The sequence below is a fragment of the Bombina bombina genome, chromosome 3 (assembly GCF_027579735.1).
Source record: "Bombina bombina isolate aBomBom1 chromosome 3, aBomBom1.pri, whole genome shotgun sequence".
Classification (NCBI taxonomy): domain Eukaryota; kingdom Metazoa; phylum Chordata; class Amphibia; order Anura; family Bombinatoridae; genus Bombina; species Bombina bombina.
In genome coordinates, this window is record NC_069501.1 from 1018637181 (window position 1) to 1018658767 (window position 21587).

At 41.7% G+C, this 21587-nt stretch overlaps 1 protein-coding gene across 1 annotated transcript in view; it reads right to left on the bottom strand.

Moving 5' to 3' along the window:
• Positions 1-21587, bottom strand: part of B4GALNT1 (beta-1,4-N-acetyl-galactosaminyltransferase 1) — a 407445-nt gene that overhangs the window by 242081 nt on the left and 143777 nt on the right. Inside the window, exons 3-4 of the mRNA XM_053705522.1 lie at positions 21133-21306; positions 1260-1366 (exon numbers count right to left, since the gene is read on the bottom strand). Of these exons, the coding sequence (XP_053561497.1) occupies positions 1260-1366; positions 21133-21306 (281 nt within the window). The remainder of the gene's footprint in view (positions 1-1259; positions 1367-21132; positions 21307-21587) is intronic.

Sequence of the window (21587 nt, forward strand, 5' to 3'; positions counted from 1 at the left end):
TTCTCGGATGGTTTCGGTCGAATGACTGGATAGGACGTAGAGGGGAGGAGCTATATAGCAGCTCTGCTTGGGTGATCCTCTTGCACTTCCTGTTAGGGAGGAGTTATAATCCCATAAGTAATGGATGACCCGTGGACTGACTACACTACAGGAGAAATGAATTTATCAGGTAAGCATAAATTATATTATATTATATATATATATATATATATATATATATATATATATATATATATATATATATACTGTATATAATATATATATATATGATTACTGTCCATTTAAGTGCTCAACAAACATGGGAGTAACACATACAGGGACAGTCAACATCAGGATTTTTGTTGTTTTAAAATACAGATAATCCCTTAATTACTCATTCCCCAGTTTTTGCATAACAAACACAGTTATAATAATATGTTTTACTTCTGCGATTACCTTGTATCTAAGCCTCTGCAGACTGACCCCTTATTTCAGTTATTTTGACAGACTTGCATTTTAGCCAATCAGTGCTCACTCCTTGGTAAATTTATGTGCATGAACTAAATGTTATCTATATGAAACACATGAACTAACGCCCTCTAGTGGTAAAAAACTTTCAAATGTAGAGGCGATCCTCAAGGTCTAAAAAATTAGCATATGAACCTCCTAGATTTAGCTTTCAACTAAGAATACCAAGAGAACAAAGCAACATTGGTGATAAAAGTAAGTTGGAAAGTTGTTTAAAATTACATGCCCTATTTGAATCATGAAAGTTTTTTTGGACTTGACTGTCCCTTTAAGTTTAATTCATTGCTTCATTCATCCTAAATAATGTAATGTTTATTTGTAAAAAATTTGTAAAAAATTGGCTTTACTATTTGTAGCATGAACGGCATCTTGACAACTAATGCACTTTCATCAGTAGTAATTCTGCATTATACAAAACACTTATCAACTACTGATTGCTGATATATACTCATTATAACATATATTACCTGAACTTTTTTTTTTCTTAAAATGCAAAACAAAACATGATCAAACATAAATATAACTTCTGCTCTCTTGTCTATCTGTGAGCAGTGACTACATTAAGAATTTCTAAGCGCTCATGTTGAAAGAAAACATGTGTTTGCTGTTTTTGTTTCTACTTATGTTTACTTTGATTTAACAAATATTTTTTTTTTACTAAAGGAGCAATGTTTCATATCCCTTTAATTTTAAAGTTTCACAACTCAGTACCAAGAAAATATCCAAAAAGCACAAAAATTGTAAATTCTCACCTGGAATAAGGATGGTTTGAAGTGGACGAACTTCCACCCCTTGAGTAGGGTACTGCAGAGGAGAGTTGGCCTTTGCAATAATAAGCTTATCTGTCGGATTGTAAATTCTAAAGATAAATAAAACAAGATAAATAAGTAAGAATGCAATACTCTAAAATATAAATATTAAGCTAGATTACAAGTGGAGCGCTAATTTATCGCGTGCCTGCAAACGGGCAAATTTGTGTTAGCAATTAGCACTCAGAAAATTAACCAGAGATCAGATATCTGGATAATTTTCTAAAAGTGCCCCAAAATAAACGGGTCTTTTAGTTATTTATGGTAAAAAAACTACTGCATTAGGCATTTTTTAGGGGTTAAAAGTGGCCGGTGGGGTGTTAGAAAAAAAAAAAACCAGTGCCTTTACATTGCGGTATATACACATGTTAACACATAAATATATATGTTTATATTCATAAACATATATATTTAAAATTACTGCCCATCACTGTGCAACTTCTCATGCCATGTCTGAAGACACAAGAACGAGGCTCCCATTGGAGCCTCTGGAAGCAACCTCTATTGAGCGCAGATATTGCACTTTCGAAAGTGCAATTTTGTGCTCCACTCGTAATCTGGCCCTAAATTACTACAAGGAAAGCATACGCTGATTTGTTCATTGACATGAAATAATGCACCTTTTCTCTTTTTTTCTTGTTTGCCCCAGAGGCAGAACTTGAACATTGGATTGCAAGTTAGCTGCAGGGAAAAAAGGAAGTTTTTAAATTGTATCTTGAATACTTTGTATCCTTTGCTCTTGGTCTAACATTATGTAGGTAAAACTGTAGTAAATGTGCATCACTTACAAGAACATCTTGCATTCTGGAGTCACAGCTTTACCGACTAGGAGATGCCAGGGGGCAGGCTTGAAACAAACCCTGAGAGCCAGTCATCAATCAATGCTCTGCTGCTTTGCAGTAGTGCTCCATAGTTGACTGTTCTCTAAGGAAAATTAACAGAGTTCCACCAGAGCACAGTGCTGTTTGAAGAGAACAGCCAGGATGTCGTGCAGCGCTGCAAAGCAAAAGCACTTACAGTTCCTGCATGTGTCCTGTTTATTCTGGAGACATGCTGCATTTTCTGCAATAACATCTCAGATAACATGTTCTGCCTTGGGGCTATTAGCCATTAAAAAAAATCGCTGTCACATCACTATTCTTCTATAATTGATTATAGGTATTTATCTGTGCTTTCATCTAACCTACCAAGAAACTGCTACCTTACAGGAATTTAAAGGACTTGGATCTCACAGACTTCTCAACGCAACTGAATCCTCTGCTTATTGACATTTCTTCACTCTCTTGCCCAAACTTCATTGCTTTACAGTACAATTCGGCGCTAAAATCAACACTTGACATAGCTGCACCCTCCACTGCTCGTCGTACATCAATCACTCGACGGCAACAGTGACATACCAAACAGACCAGATATCTTCAGCGATGTTCACTGGCTGCTGAACGGCAGTGGAGGAAATCACTCACCTGTGCTGATTTCCGGCATTATAAATTCATCCTTAAGTCCTACAACTCTGCGCTCAGCCTGGCCAAACAAGTCTATTTTTCCACTCTTGTGTCATCTCATGCATATAACCCCAGAAAGCTGTTCTCAACCTTTAACTCCCTTCTACATCCGCCTGCACCCCTGCCCACTACCAACCTCACTGCTCAGATTATTGCTGATCACTTCAAAAATAAAATTGACACCATTAGGAAAGAGATCTGCACCTCACACCCTTCAAACCCAGCAATCCTACCCAGCCCTTTCGATTAACTAAACTCTATGCTACTTCCCCCCTGTAACAGAGGAAGAAGTCTCTGTACTCCTATCCTTGGCTCATCTCACAACCTGCTCACTCGACCCTATTGCTTCACAACTTCTTCCCTCTCTCTCTGCATCACTAAACCCTACCCTAACTCATCTCTTTAACCAATCTCTCACCGCTGTCACATTTCCGGATACATTCAAGCATGCGTCAATCATACCAATCCTAAAAAAGCCCTAGCTTGACCCCTCAACTCCTTCTAACTATCGACCGGTCTCCTTACTTTCCTTTGCTTCAAAATTATTGGAATGACTGGTCTACAATCGGCTAACTCAATTTCTCACAACTAAGGGGCCCATTTATCAAGCTCCGAACGGAGCTTGTGGGCCCGTGCTTCTGGCGAGTCTTCAGACTCGCCAGAAACAGCAGTTATGAAGCAGCGGTCTAAAGACTGCTGCTCTATAACCCTGACCGCCTGCTATGATGAGGCTGATAGGAAACGCCGCAATTCAACCCGATCGAATACGATCGGGTTGATTGACACCTTCCTTCTGGCAGCCAATTGGCCGCGAGTCAGCAGGGGGCGGCGTTGCACTAGCAGATCTTGTGAGCTGCTGGTGCAATGCTGAATACAGAGAGCGTATTGCTCTCCGCATTCAGCGAGGTCTTGCGGACCTGATCCGCACTGTCGGATCAGGTCCGCAATACCTTTGATAAATAGGCCACTAACTCTTTACTTGATCCACTACAATCTGGTTTACGCCCTAAACACTCAACAGAAACTGCTCTTGCTAAAGTAACAAATGACCTGTTATCAGATAAAGCAAAAGGCCACTACTCCTTACTAATTCTTCTTGACCTATTCGCTGCTTTTGACACAGTCGACCATCCTCTCCTCCTAAAAATACTACATTCATTTGGCATCCGAGACACAGCCCTCTCCTGGTTTGCCTCATATCTCTCAAACCGCTCGTTTTCAGTTTCCTTTAACAACATATCTTGTGATCCTATGCCTCTCTCAGTTGGAGTACCGCAAGGCTCTTTCTTGGGTCCCTTGCTTTTCTCTCTCTATACATCCTCCCTTGGAAAACTTATAGCGTCCTTTGGATTCCAGTACCACTTATATGCTGATGATACCCAAATCTATCTTTCCTCTCCTGATATCTCTCCCTCTTTACTTAACCAGATTTACAACTGCCTCTCTGCAATTTACTTTTGGATGTCTTCACACTACCTCCAACTCAATCTGTCTAAAACTGAGCTGCTTCTTATTCCCCCCTCTTCGAGACATCCAACACCTGACATTTCTCTGACAGTTGGAGACTCTATCCTCAACACCTCACCCCAGGTTCGCTGTCTTAGGGTCACACTAGACTCAAAGCTCACATTCAACCCACATATAAAAGCGCTTACCAAATCCTGCCATTCACACCTACGCAACATTTCCAGAATTCGTCCCTTCCTTACTCAAAAAACGACATAAATACTTATTCATTCCCTCATTTTGTCACGCATTGATTACTGCAACCTACTACTAAATGACCTTCCAAAACACCACCTCTCCTCCCTCCAATCTATTATGAATGCTTCAGCTAGACTCATCCAACTAAGTAGTCGATCTACATCAGCGACTGCCAGTCTCTACACTGGCTCCCCATACACTCCAGAATACAGTTTAAAGTATTAACCCTAACTTACAAAGCACTAAACAGTCTAACTACCAACTATATTTCCTCTCTTATTGTGAAATATTCCCCATCCCGTCCTCTTCGATCAACCTCTGGCCTACGTCTCTCCACTCCTGTTATCTCTACGTCCCACTCCCGCCTCCAAGACTTCGCACGTTCTGCTCCTGTCCTCTGGGACTCTCTACCCCGCTCCATAAGACTGTCTCCAACCTTGTATAGCTTCAGACACTCCTTGAAAACCCACCTATTCAGAGAGGTGTACCATATCTCCTCCATCCCTCATCCGAACCAAACTAATACATGAACTGCCTGACTCACTACTGCAACTAAAACTGATGTAACAAGCTACCCCAACCTTATGTCTCTGCACCCTAAACCTGTAGACTGTGAGCTCTCCGGAGCAGGGCCCTCTTCCTCCTGTACCAGATTTGTTTAGTTTTATGTTTTGTATTTTTATCAAACTGTTGTCATTGTATACCCCTATCATTGTACCCAGCGCTACAGAATTTGGCGGCGCTATACAAAAAAAACATAATAATAATAACCTACTAGCAACCATTTTCTGAGCTTTAATGAAATAACATAAATTATGCTTACCTGATAATTTAATTTCCATCTGTACGAGGAGAGTCCACGGCTTCATTCATTACTTGTGGGAAATACAGAACCTGGCCACCAGGAGGAGGCAAAGAGACCCCAGCCAAAAGCTTAAATACCTCCCCCACTCTCCTCATCCCCCAGTCATTCTGCAGAGGGAACAAGGAACCGTAGGAGAAATATCAGGGTATAAATGGTGCCAGAAGAAGAACAAAATAATTTTAGGTCCGCCCAATGGAGAACTGGACTCTCCTAGAAGTTCTAGGATGTTAATAGGAAGAAGCGACTCCTCCCGATTCCACCTGCCCTGTGCCCTCCTGGCACCCCAAACAGCTTCCCATCCTGAGAGGCTCGAGTCCGTAGTCACAATCTCGCCGTTCCATTGCCTCAGCATGCACAACTGAAGAGGTCGTAGATGGAACCTGGCGAATGGAATGACATCTATACTGCATACCATGAGCCCAATCACCTCCATTCACTGGGCCGCAGATGGCCTTGAGGAGGTCTGAAGGGCAAGACAGCTGGAGGCAATTTTGCAATGTCTCTGGTCTGTCAGACATATCTTCATTATCGTGCCCAGGAACTCCACTCTGGTACTGGGAACCAGAGAACTTTTTCCTGAGTTTATCTTCCATCAATGAGATTGAAGAAGAAGTAGAAGAGCTCTCGAATGGTCCTCTGCCGGCCGGCAGGACAGAGCCTGGACAAGAATGTCATCCAGATAAGGTGCTACTGCAATACCTACGCTCCCAAAATCTTCGTAAAGACTCTTGGAGCAGTAGCCAGACCGAACGGGAGAGTTACAAACTGGAAGTGCTGTAAGCATCCTTCAAGTCTATAGTAGTTATGAACTGAACCTCTTGAACTAAGGGCAGATTAGACCTTATCGTCTCCATCTTGAACGATGGGACCGACAGAAACTTGTTTAAGTACTTTAGGTCTAGAATCGGGCGAAACGTGCCCTCCTTCTCGATAGATTTGACAAGAGGAATCTGCCCCTGGGAGGGTGTGTCTTGAAACCTATCCTGTAACCCTGGGCAATAACCTCCAGAACCCAAGGATCCTGCACGTCTCTCAACCAAGCCTCAGCGAAAAGAGATAGTCTGCCCCCTACAAGATCCAGAGACGGATCGGGGGCCGCCCCTTCATGCCGATTTTGTCTCGGCAGGCTTCTTGCTCTGCTTGGCTTTATTCCAAGACTGAGATGGTTTCCAAGATCCCTTGGACAGCTCGGGCTTTGCGGTAGGCTGCTGTCATTGGGACTTGTCCGAACGAAAGGGACAAAAATTAGGACCCTTAGGTTTATTCTTCTTATCCTGCGGTAGAAAGGCACCCTTGCCCCCCGTGACCGTGGATATGACAGAGTCCAGGCCTGTACCGAAAAGAACCATTCCCTTAAATCAAGTAAAGTAATCAAGATTTGGACGTCATGTCAGCAGACCACGACTTCAACCACAGGGCCCTCCGTGCCAGAACAGAAAAGCCTGATGTCTTGGCATTTAAGTGAATAATCTGCATATTTGGATCACAGATAAACAAATTAACTACCCTCAGGACCTTAATTCTTTCCTGTATCTCATCGAGGGGAGTCTCCACCTCGATCATCTCTGACAGAGAGTCACACCAATAGGTAGCGGCTCCTGCCACCGCAGGCTGAAATACGAACGCTGTGTGCTAAAACATCTTTCTTAACAGGGTCTCTAATTTCTTATACATGGGTTCCTTAAACAACGAAATATCCTCAAGTGGGATAGTGGTGCGCTTAGCAAGCGTGGAGTAAGCTCCATCCACCTTAGGGACAGATCCACACAATTCTAGCTGAAAATCAGGAACCAGGAACAATTTCTTAAACAAAGAAGAAGGGGAGAAAGATGAACCAAGTCTAGCAAAGGATAGCAATGTTTAACCTTTCGCTTGCGCTTAGCAGTGCGAGATAAAGCACTGAAGGCCGCAGACACCGCCGTTTGCAACTGATCAGCAAAATCTGGCGGCCACAGGAATTATTGTAGGGAACGCACCACGCGGGACGGAGACCCCTCTGAGGTAGACGGCTCAGTGGTACTAAACATCTTGTTCTTTTTAGATATCACTATTTTATCAAGGCATGTGGAACATAGATGAGCAGGCGGATATACCGTAGCCTCCTCACAATAAACACAGGCCCAGAGGCAGAACATTTTTTCACTTCCTGCGATGAGATTTTTTTAGTGAAAATTTTTCTGCAGTTCACTTTGAAATAAAAAGTTAATTGAGGCTGTTTACACTAAGGAGCCAGCTTAATTGCACTTTGATGATTATTTGGAGAATAAAGCAAGTTTTAAACGTTTTTTTTTAAATAATATATTGCAGCAACTGAAAATTGCATTGCAGATTAGCTGCAGAAAAAAAGTTTTTAGAATATCATTTGAATAAATTTGTTTCCTTTACTCTTGGTCTAACATCACATTAATTATAAGGTAAAAATGTAGTAATAAAAAAGGTGCATTGCATAGAATGTCTTACACTCAGGAGACACAGCTTTGCAGACTGGGAAAGGCTAGGATGCGGGGTTGAAAAATCTATACGCTGCTACTTTGCACTGCTGCCCCATATTTGACTTTACTTTCCAAACAGCTCTGGCTGCACTCTTAAGGAAAATTTACACAGTGTAGCCAGGGCACAGCGCTGTTTGAAGAGAAAAGCCTGATGTAGCTCCGCACTGCAAAATTAATTCCCATGAAGGTTTATGCATGTGTCCTGTTCTTTCTGCAGACCTGCTGCATTTTCTGCGATGACATCTCAGATCACAGCATGTTCTGCCTTGGGGAACACAGGCATTAGATTTAGGCAAAGAGGGAGTACCCTCTAACCCATCAGAGTCCTCCATAGCTTGCGCCTCTAATACGGACTATAGAAAAAATAAATGGCACCTTTATACCCCAATGGCCGGTGCACTCACCACCTCCTATGACACAGGCCCACAGAGAAACAGCTTTCATCTCCAGGAAAAGGAAGAGAATGAGGCCACACCCAGTCACATGGAGTGCCATGTATATTCTAAAAACTTTTTTTTCTCGCCCCTGCAGGCGAGAAAAAGCATGCCAAACTAAACAGTCTGTGCAGTAATCAAAATGAAGAAAGAACCTGAGTGTTCACACATTGCCTGAGCCACATCTCACACATGTCGCAGCAAAAAAGGAAATTTATGCTTACCTGATAAATTTATTTCTTTTACGATATGACTAGTCCACGGTTTTCATCCTTACTTATGGGATTACGCCTCCTGTTTAGCAGGAAGTGGCAAAGAGCACCACAGCAGAGCTGTATATATAGCTCCTCCCTTCCCTCCCACTCCAGTCATTCGACCGAAGTTAGGAAGAGAAAGGAAAAGCCAAAGGTGCAGAGGTGACTGAAGTTTAACAAAAATAAGTAAATATCTGTCTTAGAAATGACAGGGTGGGCCGTGGACTCGTCATATCGTAAAAGAAATAAATTTATCAGGTAAGCATAAATTTCCTTTTCTTTTACAAGATATGACGAGTCCACGGATTTCATCCTTACTTATGGGATACAATACCAAAGCTATAGGACACGAATGAAAGGGAGGGACAAGACAGGAACCTAAACGGGAGGCACCACTGCTTGAAGAACCTTTCTCCCAAAACCAGCCTCAGATGAAGCAAAAGTATCAAATTTGGAAAATTTGGAAAAAGCGTGAAGAGACGACCAAGTTGCAGCCTTGCAAATCTGTTCAACAGAAGCATCGTTTTTAAATGCCCATGAGGAAACCACAGCCCTAGTAGAATGAGCCGTAATTCTTTCAGGAGGCTGCTGTCCAGCAGTCTCATATGCCAGATGGATGATACTCTTCAGCCAAAAAGAAAGAGAGGTAGCCGTAGCTTTCTGGCCCCTACGCTTTCCAGAAAAAACAATGAATAATGAAGATGATTGACGGAATTCCTTAGTCGCCTGCAAGTAAAACTTCAGGGCACGGACCACGTCCAAATTATGTAACAGACGCTTCTTCTTAGAAGAAGGGTTAGGACACAAGGAAGGAACAACAATTTCCTGATTAATATTCTTGTTAGAAACAACCTTAGGAAGGAAACCAGGTTTGGTACGTAAAACCACCTTATCCGAATGGAAAATAAGATAAGGCGAGTCACATTGTAACGCAGAAAGCTCAGAAACTCTACGAGCAGAAGAAATAGCAACCAAAAATAAAACCTTCCAAGATAACAACTTAATATCTATGGAATGCATGGGTTCAAATGGAACCCCTTGAAGAACATTAAGAACTAAATTCAAACTCCAGGGTGGAGAAATTGGTCTAAACACCGGCTCTATTCTGGTCAAAGCCTGACAAAAAGACTGAACGTCTGGAACATCTGCCAAACGCTTGTGTAGTAAAATCGACAAAGCAGATTTTTGTCCCTTTAAGGAACTTGCTGATAACCCCTTCTCCAATCCTTCTTGGAGAAAAGATAAAATCCTGGGAATCCTAACTCTACTCCATGAGTAGCCCTTGGATTCGCACTAACAAAGATATTTACGCCATATCTTATGGTAGATCTTTCTAGTGACAGGCTTACGTGCCTGAATCAAAGTATCAATGACCGAATCAGAGAACCCCCGCTTAGATAAAATCAAGCGTTCAATCTCCAAGCAGTCAGCGGCAGAGAAACTAGATTTGGATGTCGGAGGAGTCCCTGAATGAGAAGGTCCTGCCTCAATGGAATCTTCCACGGCGGCAGAGAGGACATGTCCACCAGATCGGCATACCAAGTCCTGCGAGGCCACGCATGCGCGATTATAATTACCAAAGCCCTCTCCTGTTTGATTTGTGCAATCACCCTGGGAAGGAAAACAAACGGTGGAAACACATAAGCTAGGTTGAACGACCAAGGCACTGCCAAGGCATCTATCAGTTCGGACTGAGGATACCTTGACCTGGATCCGTATCTTGGGAGCTTGGCATTCTGATGAAACGCCATCAGATCCAATTCCGGTCTGCCCCATCTGAGAATCAGACCTTCCCACTCCCCTGGATGAAACGTCTGTCTGCTTAAAAAGTCTGCTTCCCAGTTGTCCACTCCTGGGATGTAGATTAATGACAGATAACAAGAGTGAGCCTCCGCCCATCAAATTATCTTGGATACTTCTGTCATCGCTAAGGAACTCCTTGTTCCTCCCTGATGATTGATGTAAGCCACAGTCGTGAGATGTTGTCCGACAGAAAGCGGATGAATTTGGCCGAAGCCAACTGAGGCCACGCCTGAAGTGCAATGAATATTGCTCTCAATTCCAGAATATTGATTGGAAGTAGAGACTCTGACTCCACACTCCCTGAGCCTACAGGGAATTCCAGACTGCACCCCAACCTAGTAGACTGGCGTCTGTTGTCACTATCACCCATGAGGGTCTGCGGAAGCACGTCCCTTGGGACAGATGATCCGGCGACAACCACCAAAGAAGAGAGTCTATTTTCTCCTGATCCAGATCTATCTGAGGAGACAAATTTGCATAATCTCCATTCCACTGTCTGAGCATGCTCAGTTGTAGTGGTCTGAGATGAAAACGAGCAAAAGGAATGATGTCCATTGCCGCCACCATCAATCCAATTACCTCCATGCACTGAGCCACTGATGAGGATTGGACTGAAGGACTCGGCATGTATTCATAATCTTTAACTTTCTGACCTCCGTCAAGAAAATTTTCATGGATATGGAATCTATTAGGGTTCCCAAGAAGGGAACCCTTGTCTTTGGAATTAATTAACTCTTTTCTAGATTCACCTTCCACCCGTGAGTCCTCAGAAAGGACAGAACCATGTCTGTATGAGACTTTGCCAGATGGTAAGACGCCTGGATCAGAATATCGTCCAGATAAGGCGCCACAGCAATGCCCCGCGGCCTGAGAACCGCCAGAAGTGACCCTAGAACCTTCGTGAAGATCCTGGGTGCTGTGGCCAACCCGAAGGGAAGAGCCACAAACTGAAAATGTGTGTCCAGAAAGGCAAACCTTAGGAACTGGTGATGATCCTTGTGGATAGGAATATGAATATATGCATCCTTCAAGTCCACGGTAGTCATACATTGACCCTCCTGGATCAATGGCAGAATTGTTCGAATGGTCTCCATCTTGAAGGATGGGACTCTGAGAACCTTGTTTAGACTTTTTAGATCTAAAATAGGTCGAAACGTGCCCTCTTTTTTGGGGACCACGAAAAGATTTGAGTAAAACCCCTGCCCCTGTTCCAGTCTTGGAAAGGGACGAATTTCTCCCATAGTAGAGAGGTCTTTTACACAACGTAAGAACGCTTCTCTTTTTATCTGGTCTACAGACAATCATGAAAGAAGAAACCTCCCCCTTAGGAGAGAATTTTTGAATTCCAGTTGATACCATTGGCATACGATTTCCAGTGTCCAGGGGTCCTGAACATCTCTTACCCAAGCCTGGGCAAAGAGAGAAAGTCTGCCCCCTACAAGATCCGGTCCCGGATCGGGGGCCGCCCCTTCATGTTGTCTTGGTAGCAGCAGCTAGCTTCTTGGGTTGTTTACCCTTGTTCCAAGCCTGGTTGATCTCCAGACGGACTTGGCCTGAGCAAAATGCCCTTCCTGTTCAGCGGAAGAAGAGGAAGAACAGGGGACTCCTTTAAAGTTTCGAAAGGAACGAAAATTATTTTGTTTACCCCTCAGTTTAGCTGTTCTATCCTGAGGTAGGAGATGACCCTTACCTCCCGTAATGTCATAAATGATTTCTTTCAAGTCAGGCCCGAATAGGGTTTTACCTTTGAAAGGAATTGCCAAAAGCTTTGACTTAGATGACACATCAGCAGACCAAGATTTTAACCATAACGCTCTATGCGATAAAATGGCAAATCCGGCATTCTTAGCCGCCAATTTGGCAATCTGAAAGGCGGCATCCGTAATAAAAGAATTAGCCAGCTTAAGAGCCTTAACTCTATCTAAAATTTCCTCTAAAGGAGTCTCAGTCTTAAGAGACTCTTCTAAGGCGTCAAACCAGAAGGCCGCCGCAGTGGTAACTGGTACAATGCAGGCCTTTGGTTGCAAAAGGAAACCCTGATGAATAAATAACTATTTTTGGAAAACCTCCAATTTCTTATCCATAGGGTCTTTGAAAGCACAACTGTCCTCAATAGGAATAGTTGTACGCTTAGCCAGGGTAGATATAGCTTCCTCCACCTTAGGGACTGTTTGCCAAGAGTCCCGGACGGTATCAGATATGGGATACATTTGCTTAAAATTAGGAGAAGATGAGAACGGGATACCCGGTCTTTCCCATTCCCGCGTAATAATTTCCGAGATTCTCTTAGGAACCGGAAAAACATCAGAGTAAGCAGGCACCTCTAAGTATTTGTCCATCTTACACAATTTCTCTGGTGGTACCACGATAGAGTCACAGTCATCCAGAGTCGCTAAAACCTCCCGAAGTAACAGGCGGAGGTGTTCAAGCTTAAATCTAAAGGACATGATGTCCGAGTCCATCTGAGGTAACACACTTCCCGAATCAGAAAGTTCCCCCTCAGACAGAAGTTCCCTGACCCCCAAATCAGATCCCTGCGAGGGTACATCGGAAATAGCTAACAAAGCATCAGAGGTCGCAGTATTCAAATTGACCTCTGTCCTGCTGCGTTTGCCCTGTAACACTGGCAACTTAGATAAAACCTCTGTAAGGGTAGATGACATAACTGCAGCCATATCCTGCAGAGTAAATGAACCTGGCGTCGCTTGGGTGGGCGTTAAAGGTTGTGACGCTTGGGGAGAAATAAGCGGCATACCCAGATTCTCCTCAGACTGAGAATCATCCTTAGACACACTTTCCTTAAATAAAATCTGCTCTTTACATTGTAAGGCCCTTTCAGTACATGAGGGACAAAAAGTAAGAGGGGGTTCCACAATGGCATCTAAACACATAGAACAAGTAGTTTCCTCAAGTTCAGACATGTTAAACAGACTAGCAATAGCAATAATAATCGTTCTTTACTTGATATATTTGTACTCTGAAGTCAAAACATATCAAAACATTTTTAACTAAAAAATGTACTGCGCCTCTAAATAATAAAAGTGCAACAATTTTTCTGTTATTAGACAAAACAACGTTTGCAGCAATAAAAAAATGCCCTTATGTGCCCAAAATAGCTTAACAATATTGCACCACTTGTTAGGTTATGTTATATATCAATTTATATCAATTTTATCAGATTTATTAATGTATATCAATGTATATCAATTCAGGCCCCTGCACCTCGCCACAGCTCTGCTGCGGCGCCTACCTGCCCCCAGATCACACTGAAGCCTCTCTGTACCCTACGATTACAAAACAGAGCTAGGCCCCACCGGAGCCTCAGAACCTTGTTGCCGATCCGGAAAACACACTGCGCGACTGAGCGTGCGAAAATAGGCCCCGCCCACCATGGGCGTAACTCTTAGCCTAACCGAGACCCGCATGGGTAGATAATAAAAAAAAAAACATGTCGGTCCTTTATATATTAAAGCCATGTGCCCCATTATATACACACTCAGCGCAATAAAGCGCATTTCAGTGAATATCATCTCCTGCCAAGCCAGATATAACCCCAGCATAACGATAGCCAGTAACCGCATCTCCCAGCGTCAGCCCACATAGTAAATTTAAAGTAACATACCAGCACACTCTTAAATAATTAAAATAACAGAGAATTCCAGTACACCATTTCTCCTATAGTGCATACTGATTACCCCTTCCCAGTTAGAGAATACTGTCAGCCTGTTCTGATGTATCAAGTCTCCCCAGAAACAAAAGACTGAACATACCTCAATGCTGCTTGTAGCATGACACCGTTCTCCACACTGAAGATTTTTCTTTACACTACCTTCAGCTGCTCTGTGGGAACCAATATGGATCTTAGATAACGTTTGCTAAGATCATCAACATCAGGGCAGAAAAATAAAATGTCTCCACTCCTCTTGGGAAGTTATAGACTGACGATTTCTCCCTTAGAAAAATAGTACTCACTGGCACCATTTTAAAATAAAAAACCTCTTGATTGAAGAATCTAAACTAACACCTCACTTTACCTCTTCATATCACTAACACAGGCAAAGAGAATGACTGGGGTGGGAGGGAAGGGAGGAGCTATATATACAGCTCTGCTGTGGTGCTCTTTGCCACTTCCTGCTAAACAGGAGGCGTAATCCCATAAGTAAGGATGAAATCTGTGGACTTGTCATATCTTGTAAACTAAAACACAATAAAGTAATCATGAATACATCCGCCCCTGTTCAATAATCACCTTCCGGAGATATTAACCCTTGATTCTATACAGATAAAAGGAGTCACACTGACTTCTTGCGTTATCATTACAGGTATAAAAAATGAAATGATCTTACCAGAATCTACGCTGTGGAACAGGAACACGGCCTCTCTAGTTTAACAGTGTTGTAGCATCACTCCTGACATGGACTTGAGTGAGTGAAACCAGGCAGTAAAAATCATCAACACTGATTGCTTAAGGACCTGTTAATACGAGTCTGGATGGTTTCGCAGAAAGACTCTCCCTGCATCTCCAGACCCTAACATTTGTCAATGCTCTCACTGAGAGATTGACAAGACTACTTAAAACTCCAGTCCTATTCCGAAGAGTACTACCCTCCATAAGAGACTGCTTTGAATCTTCCAAAACTTCTCTGCCATCCTCCTGTGACAAAAGGCAAAGAATGACTGGGGGATGAGGGGAGTGGTGGAGGTATTTAAGCCTTTGGCTGGGGTGTCTTTGCCTCCTCCTGTTGGCCAAGTTCTGTATTTCCCACAAGTAATTAATGAAGCCTTGGACTTTCCTTGTATAAAAACAATTTATAGGAAGTTATTGTTGTATGCAAGATTTTAATTGTTGGTATTGTATAATACATATCCTATCAGCCCCACCCTTCATTATTTTCGGCTGAAAACCTGACTAAATTTCTCAGCACCTTGAGAAGAAACAACAAAAACATAGATCACATTCAATAGCTTAAAAGTATTAATTGATTTACTTCAGATTTCAAGGTCTTTAGAAAGTTTTATGTGGACCTAGAAACATATAAAGAGGTGACCAAAATTAAGCATTTGTACAAAAGAAAAGCACTGTAATCTGCAGATCTGTGTCTGCTGAGGCATGCAGAAATAGTGCAGACCCGTGCTTCTACAGCCCTGAAAGCCCTTGCAATGGCCGGTATCATCAAAGAGTTAAAAAATACATCAGTATATTGCTCTCAAGCTAATCTTTGCTTTGAATAGATCTTTATATATATATATATATATATATATATATAATGTATTTTCTATTTTAAATCACTTAATTTCAAGCCAGAAAGAGATATGAGATAAAAGGGCTTTAAACTTTCCATTGCGTTTTTCTGAAAAGCAGACAACAGTTAATTTTTCCATTTTTTTCACCTTCTGCTTTCACAAAGGAGAAAGTTACAGCTCTGCTTCACATCAGACAGTTCTCTTCAAAGAGTGTTGTGCCCTGGCTGCACTCTGTAAATTTCCCTTAACAGTGTAACCAGAACGAAGCACTGTTTGAAAAGCATAGTCAAAAACTGAGCAGTGCTGCAAAGAGTTAATTGATGATTTTTCAACCCTGCCCCCTAGCCTTTTCGGTCTGAAAAGCTGGTGTTTGCGTGGCCAATAAGTAGCAGATGTTGCAGTCAGGTGAACATAACATCAATGGTGTACCATTAGATTGCTCTGGAGCTGTAAAATCTTACATATCTTTTTCTCCCATGAAAATCTTTAACAACTGTCTTTAAAAGAATGTGAAACGTTTAGGCCTAGATTTGGAGTTTGGCGGTAAAAGGGCTGTTAACGCTCCGCAGGCTTTTTTCTGGCCGCACCATAAATTTAACTCTGGTATCGAGAGTTCAAACAAATGCTGCGTTAGGCTCCAAAAAAGGAGCGTAGAGCATTTTTACCGCAAATGCAACTCTCGATACCAGAGTTGCTTACGGACGCGGCCAGCCTCAAAAACGTGCTCGTGCACGATTCTCCCATAGGAAACAATGGGACTGTTTGAGCTGAAAAAAAACCTAACACCTGCAAAAAAGCAGCGTTCAGCTCCTAACGCAGCCCCATTGTTTCCTATGGGGAAACACTTCCTACGTCTGCACCTAACACTCTAACATGTACCCCGAGTCTAAACACCCCTAACCTTACACTTATTACCCCCTAATCTGCCGCCCCCGCTATCGCTGACCCCTGCATATTTTTTTTAACCCCTAATCTGCCGCTCCGTAAACCGCCGCAACCTACGTTATCCCTATGTACCCCTAATCTGCTGCCCTAACATCGCCGACCCCTATATTATATTTATTAACCCCTAATCTGCCCCCCTCAACGTCGCTGACACCTGCCTACACTTATTAACCCCTAATCTGCCGAGCGGACCTGAGCGCTACTATAATAAAGTTATTAACCCCTAATCCGCCTCACTAACCCTATCATAAATTGTATTAACCCCTAATCTGCCCTCCCTAACATCGCCGACACCTACCTTCAATTATTAACCCCTAATCTGCCGAGCGGAGCTCACCGCTATTCTAATAAATGTATTAACCCCTAAAGCTAAGTCTAACCCTAACACTAACACCCCCCTAACTTAAATATAATTTACATCTAACGAAATAAATTAACTCTTATTAAATAAATGATTCCTATTTAAAGCTAAATACTTACCTGTAAAATAAATCCTAATATAGCTACAATATAAATTATAATTATATTATAGCTATTTTAGGATTAATATTTATTTTACAGGCAACTTTGTAATTATTTTAACCAGGTACAATAGCTATTAAATAGTTAAGAACTATTTAATAGTTACCTAGTTAAAATAATAACAAATTTACCTGTAAAATAAATCCTAACCTAAGATATAATTAAACCTAACACTACCCTATCAATAAAATAATTAAATAAACTACCTACAATTACCTACAATTAACCTAACACTACACTATCAATAAATTAATTAAACACAATTCCTACAAATAAATACAATTAAATAAACTAGCTAAAGTACAAAAAATAAAAAAGAACTAAGTTACAAAAAATAAAAAAATATTTACAAACATAAGAAAAATATTACAACAATTTTAAACTAATTACACCTACTCTAAGCCCCCTAATAAAATAACAAAGACCCCCAAAATAAAAAATTCCCTACCCTATTCTAAATTAAAAAAGTTACAAGCTCTTTTACCTTACCAGCCCTGAACAGGGCCCTTTGCGGGGCATGCCCCAAGAATTTCAGCTCTTTTGCCTGTAAAAGAATAAATACAATACCCCCCCCCCAACATTACAACCCACCACCCACATACCCCTAATCTAACCCAAACCCCCCTTAAATAAACCTAACACTAAGCCCCTGAAGATCTTCCTACCTTGTCTTCACCATCCAGGTTCACCGATCCGTCCTGAAGAGCTCCTCCGATGTCCTGATCCAAGCCCAAGCGGGGGGCTGAAGAGGTCCATGATCCGGTCAAAGTCTTCATCCAAGCGGGGCAGAAGAGGATCTTCCATCCGATTGAAGTCATCATCCAGGCGGCATCTTCTATGGTCTTCCATCCGGAGCGAAGCGGCAGGATCCTGAAGACCTCCAGCGCGGAACATCCATCCGGACCGACGACTGAACGACGAATGACTGTTCCTTTAAGGGACGTCATCCAAGATGGCGTCCCTCGAATTCCGATTGGCTGATAGGATTCTATCAGCTAATCGGAATTAAGGTAGGAATTTTCTGATTGGCTGATGGAATCAGCCAATCAGAATCAAGTTCAATCCGATTGGCTGATCCAATCAGCCAATCAGATTGAGCTCGCATTCTATTGGCTGATCGGAACAGCCAATAGAATGCGAGCTCAATCTGATTGGCTGATTGGATCAGCCAATCGGATTGAACTTGATTCTGATTGGCTGATTCCATCAGCCAATCAGAAAATTCCTACCTTAATTCCGATTGGCTGATAGAATCCTATCAGCCAATCGGAATTCGAGGGACGCCATCTTGGATGATGTCCCTTAAAGGAACAGTCATTCGTCGTTCAGTCGTCGGTCCGGATGGATGTTCCGCGCTGGAGGTCTTCAGGATCCTGCCGCTTCGCTCCGGATGGAAGACCATAGAAGATGCCGCCTGGATGATGACTTCAATCGGATGGAAGATCCTCTTCTGCCCCGCTTGGATGAAGACTTTGACCGGATCATGGACCTCTTCAGCCCCCCGCTTGGGCTTGGATCAGGACATCGGAGGAGCTCTTCAGGACGGATCGGTGAACCTGGATGGTGAAGACAAGGTAGGAAGATCTTCAGGGGCTTAGTGTTAGGTTTATTTAAGGGGGGTTTGGGTTAGATTAGGGGTATGTGGGTGGTGGGTTGTAATGTTGGGGGGGGGTATTGTATTTATTCTTTTACAGGCAAAAGAGCTGAAATTCTTGGGGCATGCCCCGCAAAGGGCCCGGTTCAGGGCTGGTAAGGTAAAAGAGCTTGTAACTTTTTTAATTTAGAATAGGGTAGGGAATTTTTTATTTTGGGGGTCTTTGTTATTTTATTAGGGGGCTTAGAGTAGGTGTAATTAGTTTAAAATTGTTGTAATATTTTTCTTATGTTTGTAAATATTTTTTTATTTTTTGTAACTTAGTTCTTTTTTATTTTTTGTACTTTAGCTAGTTTATTTAATTGTATTTATTTGTAGGAATTGTGTTTAATTAATTTATTGATAGTGTAGTGTTAGGTTAATTGTAGGTAATTGTAGGTAGTTTATTTAATTATTTTATTGATAGGGTAGTGTTAGGTTTAATTATATCTTAGGTTAGGATTTATTTTAAAGGTAATTTTGTAATTATTTTAACTAGGTAACTATTAAATAGTTCTTAACTATTTAATAGCTATTGTACCTGGTTAAAATAATTACAAAGTTGCCTGTAAAATAAATATTAATCCTAAAATAGCTATAATATAATTATAATTTATATTGTAGCTATATTAGGATTTATTTTACAGGTAAGTATTTAGCTTTAAATAGGAATCATTTATTTAATAAGAGTTAATTTATTTCGTTAGATGTAAATTATATTTAAGTTAGGGGGGTGTTAGTGTTAGGGTTAGACTTAGCTTTAGGGGTTAATCCATTTATTAGAATAGCGGTGAGCTCCGGTCGGCAGATTAGGGGTTAATAATTGAAGTTAGGTGTCGGCGATGTTAGGGAGGGCAGATTAGGGGGTTAATACTATTTATTATAGGGTAAGTGAGGCGGGTTAGGGGTTAATAACTTTATTATAGTAGCGCTCAGGTCCGCTCGGCAGATTAGGGGTTAATAAGTGTAGGCAGGTGTCGGCGACGTTGAGGGGGGCAGATTAGGGGTTAATAAATATAATATAGGGGTCGGCGGTGTTAGGGGCAGCAGATTAGGGGTACATAGGGATAACGTAGGTGGCGGCGCTTTGCGGTCGGAAGATTAGGGGTTAATTATTTTAAGTAGCTGGCGGCGACGTTGTGGGGGGCAGGTTAGGGGTTAATAAATGTAATACAGGGGTCGGCGGGGTTAGGGGCAGCAGATTAGGGGTACATAAGTATAACGTAGGTGGCGGTCGGAAGATTAGGGGTTAAAAAATTTTAATCGAGTGGCGGCGATGTGGGGGGACGTCGGTTTAGGGGTACATAGGTAGTTTATGGGTGTTAGTGTACTTTAGGGCAGTGATTTTTAACCTTTTTTTTGCCGTGGCACACTTTTTTACATTAAAAAATCCTGTGGCACACCACCATCCCAAAATTTAAAAAAAATCACACATTGTAGCCTAATATAGCATATATATACACATACACACAAACACACACATACTGTATGTATTGTGCTGTTATGCCATGCCTCCTACAAACTACCCCTGCACTGGGAGTAAAAAACAAGCAAAGTTTAAAAAATATTTCACACTGTTGTCAGTCTGCCGTGGCACACCTGAGGATCTCTCACGGCACACTAGTGTGCCACGGCACACTGGTTGAAAAACACTGCTTTAGGGTACAGTAGTTAAGAGCTTTATGAACCGGCGTTAGCCAGAAAGCTCTTAACTCCTGCTATTTTCAGGCGGCTGGAGTTTTGTCGTTAGAGCTCTAACGCTCACTTCAGAAACGACTCTAAATACCGGCGTTAGAAAGATCCCATTGAAAAGATAGGATACGCAAATGGCGTAGGGGGATCTGCGGTATGGAAAAGTCGCGGCTGAAAAGTGAGCGTTAGACCCTTTAATCACTGACTCCAAATACCAGCGGGCGGCCAAAACCAGCGTTAGGAGCCTCTAACTTTGGTTTTGACGGCTACCGCCGAACTCCAAATCTAGGCCTTAGTTTTTATATTTTTTTCATGTCTTTAGGTTGATTTTCCTTTGATGTAATTTACAATATTTGCATATTTTTACATATTCAAAAGCAACTCTTCTAATGAAGTAGAATAATTCAGAAAACAATACTTTTGCATGCAACTTCTAAAGGTTTGGAATGGTGGAAGGGGGAGCATTGAATTTGTTTCTAAGAGGGCTTACAGTTTTGTGTTAGATCTTCTCAGGAAAACATTCCTTTATCCAAAGACTGTTAATTGCAGAATGTTGTTTAAAATTAACATAAAAAGCATAAGAACATATTTCACATAGTAAAATTATCTATACATTGGAAAGTTATCACTGTACCATCCATAATCATTTATATCATTGAACTTTTATAATGGCCAATACATGTATTATACAACATTCAAAAAGTGATTGAAAAAATATTGTGTCACCTTATCCTGTGTTTCTTATATTCATGCTCCCTTTGCCGTTTAAGTTCCTCTAGCTGTGATGTGTTCATTTCTGGGATGAAGTTGACGGCATAAGGTTTCCCAATCAGTTCACTCCTGAATGGAAAGTTCAGGGTAGGATCCACATGGCACTTGCAGCTGTTCTTTGGAAGCAGTCTATAAAACAGCCCAATGACAACAGTGGTTTTTAGTGGTCTTAAAGGGACACTCACGTCAAAATAAACTTTAATGATTCAGATAGAGCATGCAGTTTTAAGACACTTTCCAATTTACTTCCATTATAATTTATTTATATACACTTTTTCTGGGGAACAAGCTCCTACTGAGCATATGCACAAGCTCAAAGGGTGTATATATATATATATATATATACTGTGTATGTATATATATATATATATATATATATATATATATATATACTATTCTGTGATTGGCTA